This window comes from Semicossyphus pulcher, unplaced genomic scaffold, assembly GCF_022749685.1.
Source record: "Semicossyphus pulcher isolate SPU_LCO1_2020_fin unplaced genomic scaffold, fSemPul1.0.p SCAF_1, whole genome shotgun sequence".
Classification (NCBI taxonomy): Eukaryota; Metazoa; Chordata; class Actinopteri; order Labriformes; family Labridae; genus Semicossyphus; species Semicossyphus pulcher.
This window is the reverse complement of record NW_027211603.1, coordinates 28,587,502-28,609,761: the sequence shown is the minus strand read 5'-3', so window position 1 is coordinate 28,609,761 and position 22,260 is coordinate 28,587,502. Positions and strand designations below refer to the sequence as shown.

The window sequence follows — 22,260 nt, the reverse complement described above, 5'->3', positions numbered from 1 at the left end:
AAATATTGCAGCTTCTACTCTGATAAATCAGCGAGTGTGAAAGTGCTGATGCTTTGATGAAGTTGACTGCTTTATGATTGTGTCACATTGTCTGCTCACATCTCAGCTCCATTTAAAGCTGCTTTAAACAATCAATTAGATTTAGTCGATCGTGATACGACAATAATTAGTCCGACATGTCAAATGTATCTTATCAGTGGCGGATATATTTCTTATGTAATATTTGTTATGAATGGATATAACTAAGGGGGGGCCTGGATTGTTCCTCAATCGTCGCCATTGGGTGAGAGGCGGGGTACACCTTGGACTGATCATCAGTCAATCACAGGGCTGACACATAGAGAGAGACCACCTCTCACACTCACACCTACGAGCAATTATAGAGTCACCAATGAACCTAACGAGCTTGTCTTTGGACTGTGGGAGAAAGCCGGAGTACCCGGAGGGAACCCACGCATGCACGGGGAGAACATGCAAACTCCACACAGAAAGGCCCACGTCCCACAAGAAACCGCGATTCAAACTAAGAACCTTCTAACTGTGAGGCGACACCACTGTGCAGCCCTAATAATACATTACTATGTAACATTTGTTATGAATGGAAATGACTTGGTAAAAGATGTTATTTACTTGAAACAAAGTGAATTGCATGTGACAGTAAAACATGTGGCTGCAGCTTACAATTATCGTCATTAACGATGAATCTCTCGATCTTATTTAATTCAGTGTTTTGTCTGAATTAGATGTTTTAGATGCAGAAAACTCAGGTAAATGTCCAAAGGTGATCCCATGTAATGACTTGTCTGACCAACAGGTTCCTGGGGATCATTGCTGCAGACCACCTGCTGCCGTGGACCTGCTCGACTCAGACTGTTACAATCAGACTTCCCCATAGTATCATCATTGCTAATGGTAATAATAAACCTGTTGACTTCAACTGATACAATTATTATTATTGCCTTAATTATCATTACTTGCTAATATTACACATTTATACTATTATTAGAGACATTGTGACCATGAGTCTGTATTATCTGTTGTTGTTGCTCTGTCTGCCTGTCTCTATCCTGCATCTCCTTCTCTCCCACTTTTCAGCCCATCAGTCGAGGCAGACGGCTGTTCAACATGAGTCTGGTTCTGCTCGAGGTTTCTGCCTGTTAAAGGAAGTTTTTCTGCCACTGCTGCCAAATGTTGCTAAGTGCTGCTCATGTTGGATTCATGTTGGGTCTCTCTCTAAATAACATAAAGAGTACGGTCTAGACCTGCTCTTTTTGTAAAGTGTCTTGAGATAACTTTGGTTATGATTTTGTGCTATATAGATCAAATTTGGTGGATTTAATCAAATAAATCACATTGTTTCTCTATAGCCATGTAATACTGCTGTGTAGGAAAACTGTACAAAAAAGCCCCCTCTAGCCGGCCTTGCATTTATCTGTTGGAGCACGGCACTATATTTAAAACAAAAACTTTAACTTGTGTGACACTTTCTTATCACCATATCACCTTCATCAGTGTGGTCCAGTAATAAACTGCACTCATACAAGGCCTGTCTAGTGTTTCGACCTGTAAAGCGCTGTATACTACTTGCCAACATTCACACACATTCATTCACTGATGACTGGCCATGCAAGGCTCATCATCATCTAACAGAGACACACACACACACACTGATGGTTGCACCTTGGGAGCAATGTAGGGTTCAGTATCTTGCCCAAGGACACTGTGACTGAAGGAGCTGGGGACTGACTTGCAGGTTTTGCTTAATAATTATGCAGACTACTACAACACAGTCTCATTCACAGTTTCTCTTTTACTGTATTTGACACACGACACATTATATATCATTTGTTAGCAGCATGTTGCAGACCATCGAATAACAAACAAGCAACGCTCAAAGAGTCCGTTATGATTTTTTTATTATGAGAGAAATATGACTTTACATCACCACACGGGTGAGAATAAAACATAAATAAAACATTCTTACAAAATGTTGCAATAAATCACCAACAAAACATATTTTTACATTTGATTTGTTTTTACATAAATCATATTTACACATTTGTCTTTGCCCTTTTTTACATAGGTGGGAATGAAACCGCTCTGTACCACGTCTGTGGTACAGACATTTCCTTTGTGTCGAAGCAGAGGTATAAAAGCTGTCCTCTCTCTCCTGAGAAGATGTGGGGTTCTACTCGAGTGCATTTTATCGTTAAGATTTAAGGCTACGCAGGGTTCACCTGACGGACACGCTCGTCTCACAGACAGGCCTATCATCATCGGGGAGGGAGTTCATTTTCCTCTCCGTGTCTGCTGATTGTCCCTTACAGAGAGAGCTCTGTGCTTCTGCCCGCTCGCTCCCTCCAACAGTTAGACCTCCGTATTAAAGCTGACTGGTTTCACTGAACAACCAATTACAATCTCTGACAACTTATTTGTTTCCGCAGTCAATTACGAATGCTGTGGGGAAAATGTCACACAGTGTGAGAGCCCACGCTCATCACATTATCTCTGACCTGCTGAGAAAAATATGTCCGTTTCTCACAGCAGGGAGACAATATTAAAACACAGAAATTAAAAAAAAGCTTCATATTTTGTTCTGTTTTTTTGTTTGTGTGTATTAGGGAAGTAATTTAGTCATAGGTGCAGTGCTCCCTAGTGGTAAAAACACACCTAAAGCGACAGAAGAAACAAACCAGCACATTCCTCTGTGTTTCTTTGACGGGATTACACCAAAGCCATAAACAAAGGACATGAAGCAACTAATTGGCTGGTCCTGTAAGCCTCTTAGAAGACACACTATAATAAACCAGCCCGGACACGAAGTCAAATCCTCCACACAGACGGCGAGTTAACAAACAAGCACTTAAAGACGAGACAAAAGAGGCAGCGAGAGAGCAGCTCAGTGGCAATAATTCACTGAAAAATGGGTCCTTCTGAACTTGTTCTGCTTCCACGTGCTACCTGTCCAGCAGGTAGGTGTGTGTGCCCACAGTGTGAGCTCAGGGGGGGGGGCAAAACACAGGCTTTAAAATTAAGACAGGTCACCTTGGAGACATGACATAAAAGCTCTAACAAGACGGAGCCGCGGCTTCTTCTTTTATTCACTTGAAAACATCATCTGGCTTTGGATCGTCAGTGCCCTCGATTAAAGAGTCCACAGAAAGCAAAGATCTGCTTGATTGATATCTCACACTGATTAGAAAAAAATGCATCAACATATCAGGACCAAAGTGCTTAACAACACTGACGAGTGTTTATTGATTTGAAACGATCAGACTCAGGCGATACCTGCTGAGCGGCTTCAGTCGTTCAGCGTCCAAACAGGGACACACAACATCATTTGGTGATTCTCTTTCTCTCTACTCGGCTGCTTTGTCCTCAAATTAACAGCATCCATTCCCTCAAACTATCAGCCGCATGCGTCTTTAACAGACAGGAGCCATTAGCATGCTACCTGCAGAGCAACATGCAATTAGAAAAAGGAGGGAAAGCCCCACTGGTGGGCGTTCAGATGAAAGATGTGGGCTGTGTAAAAAGCCCACTGACAGGCAGATAAAGCAGGGATCAAGTTAATATCCATCCACGGCTGCAGAACACACTGAAGGATACGAATTGAGCCATTAGACACAGGAAGATATGTCTCAGTCCTTTCATTACGTTTGATCCGAGAAAAATAGACATGAACATCTGAAGAGTTTAACTTCAAAACACAGATTTTTATACTTCAAATAAATTAAACCCATGACTGACGGAGAAAGGCGTTACAGAGGGTTATTGATGTCATAATGCAGCAATTTGATTTGGCTTTCAAACGGGAAATTAGTGGACGTGATCACATCTTCTTTTCAAACACTGAGGAAAGGAACATTAGGCGGCAATTTTCCTTCAAAGTGGATCTATGAAGAAGCATTTTACAGGAGGAAACAGTGAAAACACTGCACTCGTTTGATTCACACTTAGCGGAGGCAGACTCTCCTCTGTGGTTTCAGGCTTCTATCGATTGTCAATGAAGATGATTAGGAGTGAAGAGTTTCCAGTGCCACATGGAGCTTGTTGACATTCATATCTGTCGCCAAGTGGTATTTGGGTCTGTTTATGGCCTTGTACGTGGGGGGTTCAGTCGCATGGAAAAGGCTTCTGTAAATGAACAGAGGAGCCAGTTTGTGCTGGACTCACTGCCAGGACGGACTGTTGAAAAGGCCCATAACAAACACAGAGGCAGGGAGGCAGTGGAGCCTGTGACATACTTGGCAGAGCCTGAGAGGCAATCTTCTGTGAAAAGCTTTCAATTTGATACTCTATCACAAATTTATGATTCGACAAAATGAAGAAATTAATCCTCTGTCTCATAACCATGGTGTCTTTGGAAGAGGAAGAGGAGTTTTTGGAGACACAATACCTAAAAAATGTACTGCTTCTCCATGTTTCCTATTTTATGTGCTGTTTTAAACGCACCATAACAGAATCCCTAAAACATTTTATCTTCCACAAGGTAAAAGCAGTGATTTAAAATGATAGAAATGTGTGTGTTTCCTGCAGGTAATGTAAAAAAACACTTCTCTTCAGTATGATACAGAAAATTATTTTCAAGGTGATTGTGAAGGTGCCAAAGATTCCTGGTGATACACCGCAGGATATCGTAGATGAATGCATGAATAGTTGGCAGTAACACATTCCTCTGGATGTCAGGATGGCTGTGATGGGTGGACGATAAGGAGGAGGAGGAGGAGGCAGGGAGACACTTCTCTCAGCAGAAGAAGATCTCTCCATCCAGAGGAGGCTCAGGGAGGTGCTGGGGGTCTGGAGGGAGGAGAGAAAGAGAGTCAGTGTCACCATCACAGGAGAGCATTATTCGAGAGGACTCGCAATGATTATTTATTTTTTGGCCTTATAGGACAGCTGAAGAGAGACAGGAGATGGAGGGGAGCAGAGAGTGGGGGACGACATCTACTTAATGATCGGCAGACCGGAAGTCTAACCTGCGATCAGTGCGTCTAGGGCTGTAGCCTCTGTACACGGGGCGCCCTGAGCTAAACCAGCGCCCCATTGCTGATTATTTCTAACGTTTATTTTCTAGGGAGAGTTAGCGAGCAGATCAAACCTTAGTTCAGCGTGCCGGGCTGTCATGTCATCAAGATCCAGACAAGACTTTATAGCCTTGGCCCTTTGCCGGTTGTCATTCCTTCTCTCTCTTCCCCTGTTTGACGCCATCAACTGTCCTCTTTCTCTCACTCAATAAAGGCATAAATAGCATATCAGGGTCCTCCCTCACTATCTAGAAATATATCTTTATCTTGTGTATGTGTACCAGTGCTTATAAAGGCTAAAACCAAATGTACAGAAAGCATCTACGGTAGGCAGTATTTGATACTAACATAAAGTCATTCCAAAGTGACATCAGAGCCTCACCAGATGCATCTCCAAACCAACTTTTTGTTTGTTTTTAAGCCTCGTCTTTTTGGGCCAAAGTTATTAATACAAATACAAAATCTAAGCTGCGTACAAAAATCCTGCAATTTCCTTTTAAGATTTATTTTCTGGCACTTTGGCCTTTATTTATAGTACAGCTGAAGAGAGACAGGAAATATGGCAAGAAGAGAGTGGGACATGACATGCAGCTTTTACTTGGAGGACTGTAGCCTCTGTATACGGTTCGTCTGCTCTACCAACTGAGCTAAACCAACGCTGCTAAATCCTGCTGCTTTCTGAAAAGGTTTTGAGTATGTATCATGTTCATTTTGACAAAATAAAAGTGCACATATATTCAAAAGAGTCCTTTGCATACTATTGATGGACACCAACAATGCAATGCACAAGTAAACAGAGGAGCTACAGGAACAGCTTAGAAAGTACACCCTTGACTTTGATGTAAAAACATTTTGCTGTTAACTTAATCGGCCGTGGCTATCTAAAGATCAGTGAGCACTTGTTTTGTATCATTTGCTGTTATTTAAGCAGTATTACACTTGGGGTCGTGATGTTGGACTGAATATCATCACGGCTGTGATTCGGTCGTAGGCGTGAGGCCGCAGATAATTACAGCAGTGATGATATGCAGTCCAACATCACGACCTTGAGTGTGATACTGCTTAATTATACAAGTTACATAAGCAGCAAATGGTAGTAAAAAGTAACAGTTTAATTTTTGCTCCACCAACTCAACTAGTTCCTCAACTTCACTGAAACTGGACTGTTGTTGCCAAGCAACACAAACATTCTCCTGCACTCTGTGTCTGCAGGTTACCACAGATCTGCTGTTTTTATCACTGACATGTATCTGTTTGTTTTAATTTATCATCAACCAGTGAAATAAGAGTCTGATGTGTGATTCAGAGGTACCAGCTTGATCAGTGTAGACACACGCTCTGCTGTGATGTTAATTAACAGTATTTAGAACACCTGGCTGAGGCGGAGGGATACACAGAGTGAAAAGTCCCAGTGATGTTGTTCTCTATATCAGCACTCATGGAACATCTCTGCTGTATAGTGTTAGATATATTGATTGCTTAAAAAAACACTATTAGTTAATAGTATTTCCTGTATATAGAGTTAGTACGTAATTTGGGAAACAGTGTTAAACTCAGGACATGAACATGGCTGTTGTTAGGACCCAGCAGAGACCGAGTACAATGAGTGACCTCCTCAGCTCAGAGGGCTGGAGCTGCTCTCTGCACAAGATAAAGAGGCGGTCTGATACGAGCTGACGCTTACAAGCTAAATGTCTTTAACATAAATCACCCGAGTGTACACCATGACAGGCTGAGCGGGCTGTGATGAGGAGTGATTATGAAATAGTTTTAGATGATGTTCAGAATCATTCAGTAACAAATGATCTACATTTCACACTCTAACACTGCGTCTCCTGTGGATCTAGTACAGATGGTTTATTGAACATGCGATAGTGATTTTAATGGTTTTAGAACTGGCTGGAAATTAAACAGCTTGAAATTTCTCTGGGTTTACTTTTCGAAACTCAGTGTTAAATGTTAAATGTATATATGATGATGTTGCATGCATAAATAAGATGCCAAACAGGCTTTAAAGACATTATGATTTAGAAAAAGAGGCCAGAGGCCAAAGCAGAAACATAGATTACAAATAATATAGAACAAATAAACCATAATGACTTTTTTAAAAAGCTCTAGAAATAAAAGTAGCCAACTTATTAGCATGAAAAATGAACATCAGTAAACTAAAACTAGGATTTTTTGATCATAAGTGTTTTTAATTCATCATAATAAGAAAAACATTAAAGAAAAAGTCGTCCTCCTCTGTGTTTTTAAATCTGCACACTTCACGAGTCAATGGAAGGATTCCTGTGTTCAACTGAGCGACTAAAGACTTCTGACTCCTTGTTAAGTTTGCTATAACATAAGTTTCAGTGCCATAATTGTGCTTCATTTGCAGACACAGCTACGGAGAAAAGAGACTACTACAAATGTTCCTTAAATCAGCATCTCTCTCTACATGTCATGGCCAGCCCAATCAGATCTGAACCCACTGAAAACCTCCTGAATGTGATCAAGATGGATGCTCACAAGACATCGAACAAAGACGAGCTGCTCCAAGAGCCGCCTAACGTCACCCAACAGCAAAGTGAAAGTCTTATAAGATACATGAAAGCTGTCATTAAAACCAGGTTCCATCAATTATTTATTTGTAGTTGTTAAAACAAAGGTATTGCCCAAGGACTACAGATGCAAATTAGCTTATAGCTAACTCTGGTACAGCTAAGAAGCCATGCATTGTCAAATAAACAAATAAAATATTCTGTTGTTTAAACATTAACTTGTTTTCTTTGCATTATTTGAGCTCTGAAAAAACATCTTTTTTGCTTTAGTTACAATTTTTCTGATTGTGCTCACGCTGCAAGATAAATAATATGTATGCATGTACTGTAAATTAAGCATAGAGCACACCATAGAGCTCTGTAGCCCATGGACATTGTGCTTTTTACTTAAAGAAAACCTCACTTATTTTACATATCCTGTAATAAATTAAACTCTATTTGGGGTACAACTACCACATATAATAAAAAAAGTCAACTCATGTATAGAATTTTAGGTCTGTTACAACTCATCTGAGTCAAAGACACTACCTTTCTTTTGAATGGTTATTTAAACTTGTAATGGGAGCCCTAGTAAGCTTTAGCTCTCTAAATGTGTATCTCTGTTGGAGCACCTGATCCTTTATTTGGTGCAGGCTTTGCACTCCAACATGGCCTATATTTGTCTCTGTGTGTTAACTTCTCACTGTGTTCTCCATCCACTTGTCAGTTAATGTCATCCTTTCATTAGCCAGCCATGCGCACATCTCACTCTTCCTCTCCTCCTGATAATCAAATGTCAGGTGTCTAATCTGAAGTGTCCTTGACAAAGACTCTCATCTCCAACCTGCTGACTCACTGTAAGACACTGAATAATTAAACTCTACCTGCTGTCTGCGCGCTGCCTCCTTTGCCCTTCTTCTTCTTCTTCTCCTTGCCCTCTTTGCTCTTGTTCTTGGCCAGCTGCAGCAGGCTCTTTGAGAGCTGGTTGTTGCCTTCGCTGCCCTTGAGGTTGGTGTTGGTGGAGGTAAACGGATTGAGGCCTTTCACTTTGGGCTTTGACTTCTGGGGCTGCAGCTTGGGCAGGGAGGAGGATGAGGAGGAGGAGAGCTCCAGAGCGTCCAGCTCCGGAGACTGGGAGCTGGCGGGGAACTGGGGATCATCCAACGTTGTAGAGGGAGTTCTCTGCAAGTAGAAGATGGAGGTACAGCTGTTATCTACATCTGTATGTGAATATGCATGAAAGGTACATGTTCAAACCTCCAACGCAGGCTTCCATAAACACCAACCCTCCTAAAGTGTCATTTAGCTAAACACTAACTCCCTCCCCGCTCACTGCACTGCCCCCCTGCAGCTGAGGAACAACACTGAGGCTGTCTCCCTGCAGGGAAGAACACATCACGCCATCACTATCGTTTAGGTTTTTAAAGCGTCCCTGCTCACCTCAGCCAGACGGAGCTCCTCCATCTTTTCGAGGTGCCGCTGCACAGCCTCCCTGTCCCTCTCCAGCTTCCTCTGAGCGTCTCTCAGCCGCTCCAGGTCCTTCTGGTACTCCTCCTTCTTATTCTGCAGCTCCTGCTTCTCGTCCTCCAGCTCCTTGTGCTGCTTCGAGACATCTTCCTCCTGCAGTGGTTGGGAGGTGCATCGTTGGATTTATTGATGTGTTCAGGACAAACACGCAGCACTAAGTTACTTCCTTATTGTATCTAGTGGTATTACAAGCCTTTAAACTAGTGCTCAGCTCTTTTATGTAAGACTGAAGGAATAAAAAGTTAGATAAGAAAGTGTATTTTAAAAATAAAGATTATACATTCTTCTTCTATCTGAACTATCTGCTTCATGTTCAATGATAAATACACTACATAGTACTGGATAGCTCTGTTTTTGTCAGTTGTGGGCTTGTCAAGACGATGACCTGAAGTGATGGTGAATTATTGATGCCCACTTAAGCTCACACAAAATCACATTACATCGCTACAAGCTTACAGCTGAATGCATTTAAAGCTAATGCTAAAAATACATTTTAGTTCTTCTGAGGTAAATAGACTCGTCTTTAAAACAAGTTTCCAACAGTCTGTCGGAGAAAGCAAAGTTAGAGAAAGTAAGCTGGCAGTCTAGACCTCACAGATGCTGCGTCAATTATTCAGTTAAACTCCTACAAGATTTTTCAGCTGCTTTTCTTTTACCATTTGCAAAACTTTTCACGAGCTCACATCGAGAATATAAATAATGGACTGTACTTACACAGCGCCTTTCTAGTCTTTCGACCACTCAAAGCGCTTTTACACTACATGTCACATTCACCCTTCCAATCAGGATCCATGCACATTTATAAAGGCAATTTGGGGTTGAGTGTCTTCCCCAAGGACACTTTAACATGTAGCCTGCAGCAGTCAGGGATCAAACCACCAACCTTCAGATTGAGAGACTGTTGACACTACTGACTCAGCCACTGAGCCACGGCAACCCCTTCATTATATCTGAAAAACTCTAATAATGTCCACAAGTAATTTCTTACATAAAGATTAGCGGGTCACAAGATGATACAAAGAGCAAGGAAACACTGTGCCCTTCATGCAGATGTAAGTGTTTGACATTTTGTCGAGTAGGAATAACTTTTAAAAAAGGCTTAATTATTAAGTGCGGTATTACAAAAACATAATGCTTAAATCTTAAAAGTCTAAAATGAAGTTGAAATTTTATTGTAATTGTACTTTTTTATTTCAATCTGGTGTTGGTTTATTCATCTTCAGACGCACTGCGAGGCGGACAGCAGCAGCTGCAACATTTTTAGAGGACAAAATCAGCAAAGAGATAAGAGGTACGTCTTTGTCCACAGGGGGCGCTCAAAATCAACACAAACCCAAAGTTCCTCACAGGAGCTTTAAATATGCTTGCTGAGTTGATCTTCAGCTTTTAAACTAAACCTTTCTATCACTATTGCAGCGTCTCTGCCTCCTCCTGCAGCTTTGATCACAGTGAAACAAAAGTTTCAAAGACAGATGTTTTATTTTTCAGGTGTCTCAGTCAGAGGTATATTTTTGCCTTCACTGCAGGACTCTTACTGTCACAAATCTGCACCGTTATTTATCAGCTAAAATACATTACAAGTTATTACAGTATTAAACCATCCCACTAGTATAAAAAATAAATAGCAGAGGTTTCATTAAGAATAACATCTGCCTAGAAACATATTAATAATCCACAGCACTGGTGGAGAATGATGAGCAAAGTACCTGTGTGTGCATCTGCAGCTCCCTCTCACTGAGCTGCTGTTCCCTCATCTCCCACTCCCTCTCCCTCCTCCTCTTCTCCTCAGCATGAGCTGCCTGCTGTCTCTGCAGGGAGGCCAGCTCCTGCCGCTGCTTCTCCAGGCTCCGCTGCTTCTCCTGTTCGATCAGGGAGCTGGGCCGTGAGGACGGCCGCGATAACGACGAGCAGGAGGAGGAGCGCTCGCTCAGGGCCTGCCGCTGGTCTTCTATGAAGCTGTCCTGCTGAACCACCACCGCCTGGAGAGACGGGAGCAGAGCCGCATCGATCAGGTCAGACACATCACTCCTAATGTCTTCAAGATACACCACGTCTGTCTCTGTGGCTAGGTTTACATTGCACCCTGAACGTCTCAAATTTATCAATATTTTATTTCTGTCTGTTTCACACAAGAATTGATTTTATTTTTTTACAGTAGAAGCAAAAGTTTCAAAGAGTTGCACCACTTCTGTTCTGGTTGTCTTACCTGTAGAGTGCTGAGCAGGAGATGCAGGTTGGAGACGCTGTGGAGGACCTGCTGTGGGAAAAGAAAGTTCACTTCATGTAAACTCGACACATCCTGCTCTCTTCTGGTTGTCATTTTCTGTCATGGAAAATCTGTGTGATGTGTTCGAGCTTTTTGCAGCACTAACTTTGCTTGTTAAAATGCATCATGGATGGCAGCAGTGCATCATTTTAAACGTTGACTTTTTCTCTTAATAAGCTTTAGACATGGATTTTATGTAATTTGAATTTACCAGTCGACTCTTGGACAAAGGCAGCATTAAAATGACTTGAATTTAAAATGATGTGACCTTTTCTCCATTCAAACGCTGACAAAGAGACAAGGCCACAGAGCTTTCAGCTGTCACCGATGTTTACCAGGACACACAAAAAAGCTCCAATTAATGTTCAACTGGAATTGCAGCAAGAACAGCTTTTATAACGCAGAACATCCCGGAAAGTTTAGTCACATTTAAATACAGCATACAAGTCTACTTAATGAACATGGGGGAAGGACAGGGTGAACAACCCGAGTGTGTATTAACTGCATCTTTTGTCAGTTAAAACAACATTTTACACTTTTATTATTGTTACACAGTAAATCAGAATGTGACCTGTTTAGGTTAAAGGAACTTGAATGCAGATGCATTTGAATTGATCTGCATCACTACATAACTTTAAAGCATTGTTATCAAAGGTTTATTCAGCTGTGTGGGGGTTAAATGTTGAGAGCTTTTCACCTTTTTTACATTATATGCTTTTAGACCTTTGTTACAGGATCATATTGAAACGGAAAATATAAGTGGAATATGTTTACAGATTTATGATGAATTAAGATGATATACGATACACAGTTGCATGCTCCCACGGAGATGAATCCTACATAGTTTGACCTCCTGATTCAACATCTTCCGGATGGAAAATTTATGGAGGAATTAAATTAAAATAACTGTGACTTTCCTCTTAACAACACTTTTTACTAACACAGATATTACTGCCAGCCTCTGCTGTAATCTGTGTTTAACGCAAATTAGCAAATGTTAGCATGCTAACACGCTAAATTTTGATTGTTAATCTACACATTTAACCTGCTAAGCATCAAAATGTTAGCTAAACTTTGAGCATGCTAAAGTTAGCATTTGTTTCAAACCGTTGCCGCGCCTAAGCACAGCTTCATAGAGCTGCTGGCATTGCTTTAGACTGTTACTCTTCCTTTAACTAATAACTAGGTGTTATGGGCATTAATGTCAGATAAAATTAATAATCTCGAAGATTTTCATATAAATAAATGAGTCACCATCTATCAACGAATGAGTTAACACAATGGTGACTGAGCCTCTGGCCCACTGATGAAAGCCTTTGTATTTGCAGTATTACAGACTGGGTGTCTGGTGCAACAATCGCGGAAAAAAATCACAAGCGAGGCCCAGTTAGTGACGCGATTTCCATCACACAGCAGTGGTTGGTCTGCCAGAGAGGGTAGGCGGAGCTAAGCGGCTGCTTTTCCGGTTTCTGCAAGTGTTGCGAGTAAACAGTAATCTACTATGGCTGAACACAAAGACAAGATGGATGACTACAGATACAACTTCAACAATAAGTGAAAATCCAAAGAAAAAGAAACAAATTTGACGCTCAGATGAAGGCAAACAGTCTGAAAAGGAAAGCGACCGTCAGTGAGGAAAATCAAGAGTTACAACCAGAGCCAACCGTGGACGTCACACATGCAACACTGTCTGGATATCTGGATAGCAATTACCGTTTATCACCATAGATGCCGCCCAAAGAGAACAAAACTGAGATCTTCGAGATTAAAACTTTAAGCCTTTGCTGAGATGTTAAGTCTTCTTGAAGCTTGTTCTTACAGACATGACTTTATGAAATGACTTCCTCATTTTAGGGTGTTTTAATGCTCCTGTGAGGAAGTTTTGGTTTGTGTTGATTTTGGCGCCCCCTGTGGACAAAGCCGTACCTCTGATCTCTTTGCTGATTTTGTCCTGTACATGTTTAAGTGGTGGTTTTAACAACAAATCTCATCCTGCTTTTTTTAACACATGTATCACTCACTTTAAATGTTTGCCCTGGAAAATCTAAACAAAGGCAGCGTGCAGTTAATTGCTTCGTCTGACACCTACCCCCCCGCCAGCAGTTTCAGGCATTAAAAATTACTGTATAAAAATAATTAATCTTGGTGCTGATGGTCTGCTTTGCTTTTGAAGCTCATGCAGAGCCATCAGAATTATTTCAGTCTGTTTCATAACCAGCGAAAAACTCCTCACAGGAGCTTTAAATAATGCTAAGATTGAGTCCCACTAATAAAACCTTACAGGACAGCAGCTAGACTTACAGCTGCTTTTACTGCTGTTTCAGTGTATGTATTTATTGATGACAGTAACACAGACAGTTTCCATGTAAACAGCAGCTGTAATTGAGTTCAAGACAGGAAGTCAGTGTTACCTCACTGTTCCTCTTCAGCAGCAGCAGCAGGTTGGCGTTTCCTCCCTGCACACAGACAAAAGCACACACTAAGTACTGTACAGACAAAAGAACACAGCAATGCACACATCTTCTTCTTATTGTGTGTGTACAGTATGTGGATGAGAGACTGCATACTGTACATATGGCTGTGTGGATGTGATTATAGCTGCAGACGTGGGCGTGCTGTAAAAATCTAATTGTCTAATCAGGGAGTGATTATGTACCGCTGCTGCAGTAACACAGCAGGCTTGCAGCTGTATTTTAAATAAAACTTATTTTCAATTTACAAAGAAAAATAAACATGAATTAATAAGAAAATAATAGAAAAGAGGATGTTTGATTTAACTCTGCGCTGTATCGTTAATGATCATTCTGACTTGTGCAAACACTTCCTTCTTTCCCTCCTGTAGCTGCCTGAACTTTGGCTCTATGCCCGATATGAAATCATAATAAACTTAGGCACTGCTCTTTTCCCGATCGCAGAATTAACAAGGAAAGGCCAAGTTATTTCAGAGACTAAAAAACACTTCTGTTAGGCGGCGCGCTACAGTAGCTCAGACCCACTAAAACATTCAAGACGCAATTAAGTGCCGTCCAGCTGCTGGATATGAGCAGGATAAATGACTACAGAGGCCAGAATCCAGTGGAGAGCTACAATAGCAGCACCCAAAGGCGGACCATTCATTTTCATCCACTATTGAATTCTTACACAACTGATGGTCGACATTAGCAAAGGGACCTGGCAGGAAGAGTCAAGAGGCTAATTCACTAGAGGGAGGGAAGCAGCTAAATTCATCTTAGCGCTGTTGTTAATATTGGAGGACAGATGCACCCCCACACATGGCCTCAGGTTCTCATTGAGGCGTGGGGGCGTAGCGGCTTCACAGTAAAGAGTAATTGGCTGCTGAGATGCCGACCTTCTTTAAAACACTGTCGGACTCCGTCCTGCGCAGGTCTCCCGCCGTATCCTCGCTCTCGTCTCTGTCTCCACCTGATAGGAAGAGAAACCACAGGAGACCAGAGTGAGCCAGGCAGCCAATGATCAACATTCAGGTCTGCTGCAGAGAATATAAAACACCAGAAACATCCATATGCAACTTTTATAATCATGTAATATTCTAGCATATTGAAAAGATACCTTTCAAGTAATCTTACAACTTGTATGTCCTGTGCAGAGAGCTCTATTATAGAGATGATGTAAGAACAGTTTGTTCAATAAGGTGTTGTGAAAGGTGTGCAACAAAATGTGACAAATGAACACTGCTCAGTTAAAAGGGATACAGCAGGTTCTATAAATGAACATGAGAGGCAGGTACAAATACATTTGGGGTACAAATAAATATCTCATCTAATGATAATCTAATTTAATTGTTACGGTGGTTCGTTAACCCCCCATTTGAAGCCTCAACTTCAGCATTTTGCCCGTCGCTAATCTTGTTCTTTTGGAACCAGAGTGACCATATTTAGACGATAGGGAGACGACATTGTTTCTACTATATCCTGCTGACAGGTCCCTGAGGTAGCGACTTGTAAATGACAGGTAGCCACACCCTAAAGCCCTGGTTCTCAACTGGTGGGTCAGGACCCAAAAGTGGGTTGTGGAGCTGATTTTATTGGGTCACGGATGTGTGCTTGGAAAAGAAAAAGTTGGCTCAAAAAGTATTTTATTTTGAAGGACATGAGTTTCCTATGACGTGCGAGCAGTAGTAGTTTATGTAATAGGGTAAGCACAGCTACACTTACATTTACATTCCTGACACAGGATTTGATCTACAGTAGTTGCATGTATTTTGCGCTTTTTTAGTTTATTTCTGTTGAAAAAAGGCTGTTATTTGAATAATTTGTAACTCTCGTGCACTGCCACCTGCTGATAATATCGGTTGACTATTACACTGTGTTTTGTGATGCTGACATACTGTGATGTTTTGTTCCATCTCAGGTCCAAACTGTACCAATTTTCATTAAATAAATTTGAGTGGTTGAAAAATTTGGGTCACAATTTGTCATTAAGGAGGAGCTGGTGGGTTCTGAGGAGAGACCAGTTGAGAACCAGTGCCTTAAAGCATACTTTGATCTATTGTCTATTTGACTCTGAACGGGACCATAATCTACAAAACGAACATCATGCTACAAACATTTTGTTCCTATCTGGTTCCATACAACTGGATTCATTTTTGCAACCACTAAAGTGCCATTGGCTTCACATGTGAAACAAGAGAATACATCCACTTCTTATACATAAGAAAAACTAATAAAAACTGGTCACACAGACCGTGCATTATTAGTTTCTGGGCTTTTCCCTAATGGACAGGTGTGGATGGCTAAACGGAAAAAAAATGACACATCTGGTTAAAGTGATAAAGAAATGAATGTTCTTCTGCTCCGTCTAAAAGAAGCTTTATGGTGAACAGTGAGGAAGTCTGAGCCTCCTCTCACTCAATATCTGCCACACTATCAGCAGAGTCCAACTCTGAGTTTCAAAGGCCCCAGTTCTGAGGTATCGCCCCCGGCATGTCTCCCTCAGGGAGCCACGGCTCTGCTGTCCAAGTCCTCGTCTGAAATGTTTTATCTAAATGCACTGAGCAGGGGCACAGTGGGAAGTGCTGGGTGTGGTGACTGCTGTTACGTGTCCACTAAAAAATCAGTTTTAAGGTGAAAAGTGAAACGTTCTACTTCCCAACCTTGGCTGGGTCTTTAGCAGCGACGCCACATATTAGCAGTCATTAAGTGGTTTTTGACGGCAGCAGGTCGGGGTTCAGCGTTTCTGACTGTCACAGACTTGAAAAACGCCGCCTGGCTGACCACTTGGACAGTCTGAACCATCTCTCCATAAAACAAAGCACGTGGCTTCACACTCACTCTTGCTGCTGTGCATCTGGTGACTGTCGAAGCCTCCGAAGGTCTCGGCTCGACGGGGCAAACACACCGACCCTGTGCTTCCTCCCTCCTGGACGCTGGCCATCGCTCCGCCCAGACTGCCGTTCACCAGCGCCTGCAATGTCTCCACTGTGACACACACACATGCAGACACACACACACACAGACAGAGGGAAACATGAATGTGCAGGTCAGTAAGTGAATTATCTCTGCTAACTGTGTTACAGTTCAGCTCTGCGCTCATGAATCCTACCCGGCACTTCTGCCTTCAACCTGGCATTGGCTTCTGTTGCTTAGCAACTATTGACAACCTGTTTGAAGAGAGCTCTTTTACTAAAAGTTTAAATATCTGAAACCATCTGAAAATATATGCGGAAGTACATTTACAGTATTGTTTCCACACACGTGTAGGCAATGCAGCAGTGTGACCTTTCAGGAGGAAATAAGGAGAAACAAAGCTGGATGTGAATTCACAGTAAAACAATAACCTCACAGGAGAAATGACATTACTGCTGCCAATTCACATATCAGATAAGGACAATTATTGCTGCAGGCTTTAGCAGACGCTGAAAAATACATTGTGTTATAGTGCAGCAGAACCTTTCCAGCTAGATTTAAATGTGAAAACATTATAAAAAGCTCTCCTTCAGTCGCCTTTCCTCCGTTAGAGCTGCAAACTGTTCTTGGTTGAATGTCAGTTACGCAACATGTAAACTAGAAAACAAATTCCTGGGATTTCGTGACCATCTACACGTTTTCATGGAACACTCTTTGCCTGCAGCAGTACTTAGAAATCAGTGAGTTAGCTGCATCCCTGCAAAGTTTCTTCCCTTTGTAGCCCACATCTTGGAGGAATCTCAGTCTGGTGAGAGGCTTTCATAACCTAAAACAGCATATTGAAAACACATCTAATTGCTCTTAAAACAAGTGAAGTTTTAGGATTTGAGAAGATGAAATGGCATAAGGATATTTTTTGACGTGCTCGTTAAACAGATACTTCAGAAGCAGTGTTATTTTTCAGTCTACAGAAACATCTAGAGGTGGTTGTTTGAATGTAAAGTGAACTAAAAGGTGCAGAGGATGAGGTTTGCTTCTTTGACTTTTTCCACATTTAATTTACAGTAACTCGCTCAGATCACTTCTCACTTCATGCTGCTTCCTCTCATACACATTTGATGAACAGGGCTGCCAAAGCACCGAACAGAACTGGAAAATAATCACTAAAACACTCCTTAAATTTCTCTCATACTCTCTTTTTAAATCACCCAGAAATGCAAACACTTTCTACCTCAAAGTTCTGCTTTCTTAAAACTCTGTAGAGATCAAACTACGTATCTCTGTGGGAAGGTGAATTATTAAGTGTGTGCTCATCTGATTTCACAGAAGAAACTGTTTTTATTCAAATAAAAAATAAGTCTAAAATTGATTAAATATTCTTTAAACGGACTGCATGCTGAACAGGAACAGGAAGTGTGTCTGAATAGCACTGTGGATTAAACTGGCTATGAAAACAGTGGCTACTTCCTAGTTTCATTTTTTGACAGCAGACATTCTGACCTGTAACACCATAAATTTCACAAGCACAATTAATAACTAACAGCCTGTTCAGAGAGGATGTTCCAGTAGCAGGCTCTTGATAAAGTGCACGGTGGCTCACTGGTTGTCTGGAAACAGTCGTCATGGAACAGAGTCATTGTTAATGTAATTATAAAAGGTGAGTGCTTCTCCAACCAACACAAGCCAAAATGTTTCCTCCCATCTTTGATGTCATGTTTGAAAAAAACTGATACTGTTCCTCTTTGTTTTGTATATTGGACTGATTCGTTTTTATATTAGTACGACTTAATGTACATGTAACAGATTATGTGATTACAGTGATAATAAAGATTTTCATTTAAATAAATGTCTGTTAAGTCACTGTCTATCGCCGAATGAGGTCACACAATGGTGATTGAGCCTATGGCCCACTGATGAAAGCCTTTGCATTTGCAGTATTACAGACTGGGTGTCTGTGGCGACATTCACGGAAAAAAATCACAAGCGGCGCCCAGTTAGTGACGCGTTCTCCATCAGCCAGCAGTGGTTGGTCTGCCAGAGAGGGTAGGCGGAGCTAAGCGGCTGCTTTTCCGGTCTCTGCAAGCGTTGTGAGTAAACAGTAATCTACTATGGCTGAACAAACAAAGAAAAGATCGATGACTACAGATACAACTTCAACAATAAGTGAAAATCCAAAGAAAAAGAAACAAACTCGACGCTCAGATGAAGGAAAACAGTCTGTAAAGGAAAGTGACCGCCAGTGAGTTACAACCGTGACGAAGGGAGTCAACCGTAGATGTCGTGTGCGCCCGCAATTGCCTTTTATCGCCATCAGGTGCCGCAAAATAGAACGAAACCGAGAATTTTGAGATTATATCTTTAATCCTTCATAACGCAACGGAAATTGCCATGTACACTACTGAAAAAAAGCAGTTACGCTCTCAGTTATAACTTTAGATAAATCCACCTGAAAGACGACAGCCTGCTCTTCCTTTTGCATAATTAGTGTGATCATTTAAAACAGTGTTAAAAAAAGGCATCCCAATTAAACTTATAGCATCTGAAGTTCTGCTCTGAAGGACCATCCCCCTCTGTAAGGGTCCTAAAAATGAGGTCAGGTAGTTGAATTAAAGTCAGACAGTCTAGGGCAGAGGTTTTCAAAATGTGAGGAGTAACCCCCCCCCTCGGATTTTGAGGGGATTTGAGGGTGAAGCTGCAGAGGGAGAGGTGCCAGTTTTCTAAAAACACAAAGTTAGTGTAGTGCGGCCCGCTGAGTATTCACCGTCTAAGAACAATAACTCAAAGATAGAGTGATACATCTTAACACACAGACAAGGTTCAAATAAATATATAGTAATTTTACACTTTCAAGAGGTAAGTTTGATCGTTCCTTGTGAATAAACGACTATTTATCAAAGGCAGTTTTCAGCTCCAATAATTACCCATAAATATGTGGATGTAAACTGAGATAAGGTACCGTCAGCCTCTCTCTCTTTTCATTTTCATTCATTCTTCTTGATGTTAAAAATGCATCCACAGTACAAACATTATAAACGCTCCCTCGCTCTGTCTTACCTTCCTGTAGGGCATCCTTCATAACAGACGCTCCTCTGGGGGGCATCTGGCAGCTGGCTGACCTGAAGAAAGGCTCGACCTGCCGAGGGACCTCTTCACCCTGGTTCAATCCCTCCCACATCCCCCTGAAGAGCCGCACCTTCTCCTCCAGTAGAGACATGATCTCTGTATCCTTCTGCCTCAACAGATCTGACCAGCAGACACAGACACAGACAGACGGTGAGGAAAACATCCTGTTTTCTTTCTCTTCACACAAACACTCACTGAACATGTTTCTCTCACCTCTCATCTCCCTGGCTTTACTCTCCAGTTGTCTCTTGTCATCTTCCGTCTCACTGGGAATCCCTTCATCCTCGTCCTTCTCCCTGAAAACCCAGCAAACAAACATCGTATATTAGACTGACAGCAACATTAACCTCTACATGCACAATCATTTGTAAACAGTAAATATTAAGCATAAAGCCATTATATCAATATAATCTTACATTTTGGAGACAAAACATTTTGTCGACAAAACACTTGAATGAAAGAAGTTTGCTTCAGCTCAATCGACATCAAATCGGTATGTACGAGGATCACTTGACAAGGATTACACAACCCTGAGAGTGCCCAGAAATGGATGCATAAGAAGTTTTTGGTACAAGAGACAGACAGACCATCAGCTGAAAAGTGTTTTTGTTTCTTTCTCCTCCATCCCTGCCAATAGCCTGATCTCAATTTAGTATTTTGACAGAAGTCAGACGTAGAGAGAGCGGGAGAGAGAGACAGAGTCCTAAATCTCTCTCCTTCCCGCTGGCTGCAGTCGAATAATCCTCTGCTTATAGCGAGCTGCCCTTGAAGCCAATCCAGCATTAGACTGTCCCTGAGTACATCCCATCCCCAGGTAGAGTAGTGCTAATCCTCCTGACAGCAAAGTGCTCTGTCACAGCTTACCATTTATTACAAACTAGAGACCTAGGCTGGGTCTAACTCCTGGGTTACAACACAGATATACCACATGTGAACCCTGAGAGGCCTATATTGAATGTTTTTGCTGTGGTAGGGGGTATGGTTTGCAGTAAACAGGGCAAATAAGGTCAGGGGCTAAGGGAAAAAATGTCTAAACTCTCCTTCTGGTGCAAAAAGCATTAAAAAATAAGACAACACGCTTAACTCCTGATTAATCCTTGAAGGCTGGGTGCTGGATGTTCACCAAAAAGCCTGAAATCATTCAAGTATTAGCATATTGGCCTAAATATATCCTACTGTAAATAAGCACATGAATTAATCCCACTCACATGGACTGCATGGCTTCCTGGATGAGCTGCATCCAGGTGTTGCGTTCGTCCTTCGAGCTGGCCAGGACCTCCATCATCTCCGGCTTCTCGATGCCCGCCGTGATGAGGAAGAGGCCGCGCTCCTCGTTAGCCACCTCCCTCACAATCAGCTTCTGGAGGGAGATGACCGTGGAGCGCTGGTCCTACAGGGCGAGGAGAGGAAGGAAGGAGGGAGAGGAGGGCAGTGATGGAGGCGACAAGGGAGGAGAATGAAAAAAGAAAAAAAGAGGATGACAGTGGGAGGGTCAAGGAGACGAGAAGGGGGAGGAGGGAGGACATGTTGAGGATGGGGAGAGGAAGGGTTGAGGCAGGAGGGAGTAACAAAGAGGGGGAAAAGGATGATTATAGGGGAAGGGAAAAGGAGCAGGAGAAGTGAGCATTTTTTGACAGAAAAAAGGGGGAAAGAAGAAAACAAGATGAAACTCCGGTTAATGTTATCATCCAGATGGGAGTCAGACTTCTGCAGTCACAATTTAGAGTCTAAACACCACAAACCGCTGCTTCTTTTCTCCTCTCACAGTAAAACTCAGAAAACTCCGAAACCACATCCCAACATTTTCCCTTCATGCTGCAGCCTGGGGTTTGAAAGACAGGTTCAGATTTTATGTCTGTCTTTCTACTGTGTCTAAGAAATAGGAAAAATCCACAGCCCTTGTCTGTGCAGAAAAGCAAGTTCAAATCAAGTGGGTTACTTTTACAGATGTTCAAAGTTCCTTCTGTTTCAGTAGATGCTCCTGCCTCTGGGAAAAAACCTACAATTCTTAACAAAAAGACAAACTCTGGATAACATCCACTTTCTTTGGCTCACTCTGATTCCAGGAGCTTTATGTTAGCCACATTAAGCTTCACAGGAATACTTTCTAGCTGTGTCCCAAACCAGGCGCTGCATCCTTCGAAGGCTGTACTTGAAGGCCGGTTGCGTCACAGTGGAGTGTCGAAGGCTGTCCCATTTCGATGGCTCCTTAAGATGCGGCAGACAAATGCGTCCTCCTTCTCCCGGGCCACCAAGGATCCATCGGGTGCATCCTTTGCGGCCCAACGTGTGCTGAGCATTGCGCACCAGTTCAGACGAGATGGTGGACTCTTACACGGCCGAGGAATACGCTTTAAATGTAAAAGTTTCTGGTTTCAACTCAAATGAATAGCTAGTTAGCTAATTATCTTTTAAATAATAGGTAAAGT

The 22,260-nt window shown here is 42.0% G+C and overlaps 1 protein-coding gene across 1 annotated transcript in view; it reads right to left on the bottom strand.

Moving 5' to 3' along the window:
- Window positions 1–1,908: 1,908 nt before the first annotated feature.
- Window positions 1,909–22,260, bottom strand: part of LOC138583665 (A-kinase anchor protein 13) — a 102,344-nt gene continuing 81,992 nt past the window's right edge. The window contains exons 29-39 of the mRNA XM_069655645.1: window positions 21,040–21,221; window positions 20,045–20,127; window positions 19,763–19,951; window positions 16,634–16,780; window positions 14,692–14,765; window positions 13,754–13,798; window positions 11,283–11,333; window positions 10,783–11,055; window positions 8,990–9,169; window positions 8,434–8,731; window positions 1,909–4,800 (exon numbers count right to left, since the gene is read on the bottom strand). Of these exons, the coding sequence (XP_069511746.1) occupies window positions 4,748–4,800; window positions 8,434–8,731; window positions 8,990–9,169; window positions 10,783–11,055; window positions 11,283–11,333; window positions 13,754–13,798; window positions 14,692–14,765; window positions 16,634–16,780; window positions 19,763–19,951; window positions 20,045–20,127; window positions 21,040–21,221 (1,575 nt within the window). The 3' untranslated portion in view covers window positions 1,909–4,747. The remainder of the gene's footprint in view (window positions 4,801–8,433; window positions 8,732–8,989; window positions 9,170–10,782; window positions 11,056–11,282; window positions 11,334–13,753; window positions 13,799–14,691; window positions 14,766–16,633; window positions 16,781–19,762; window positions 19,952–20,044; window positions 20,128–21,039; window positions 21,222–22,260) is intronic.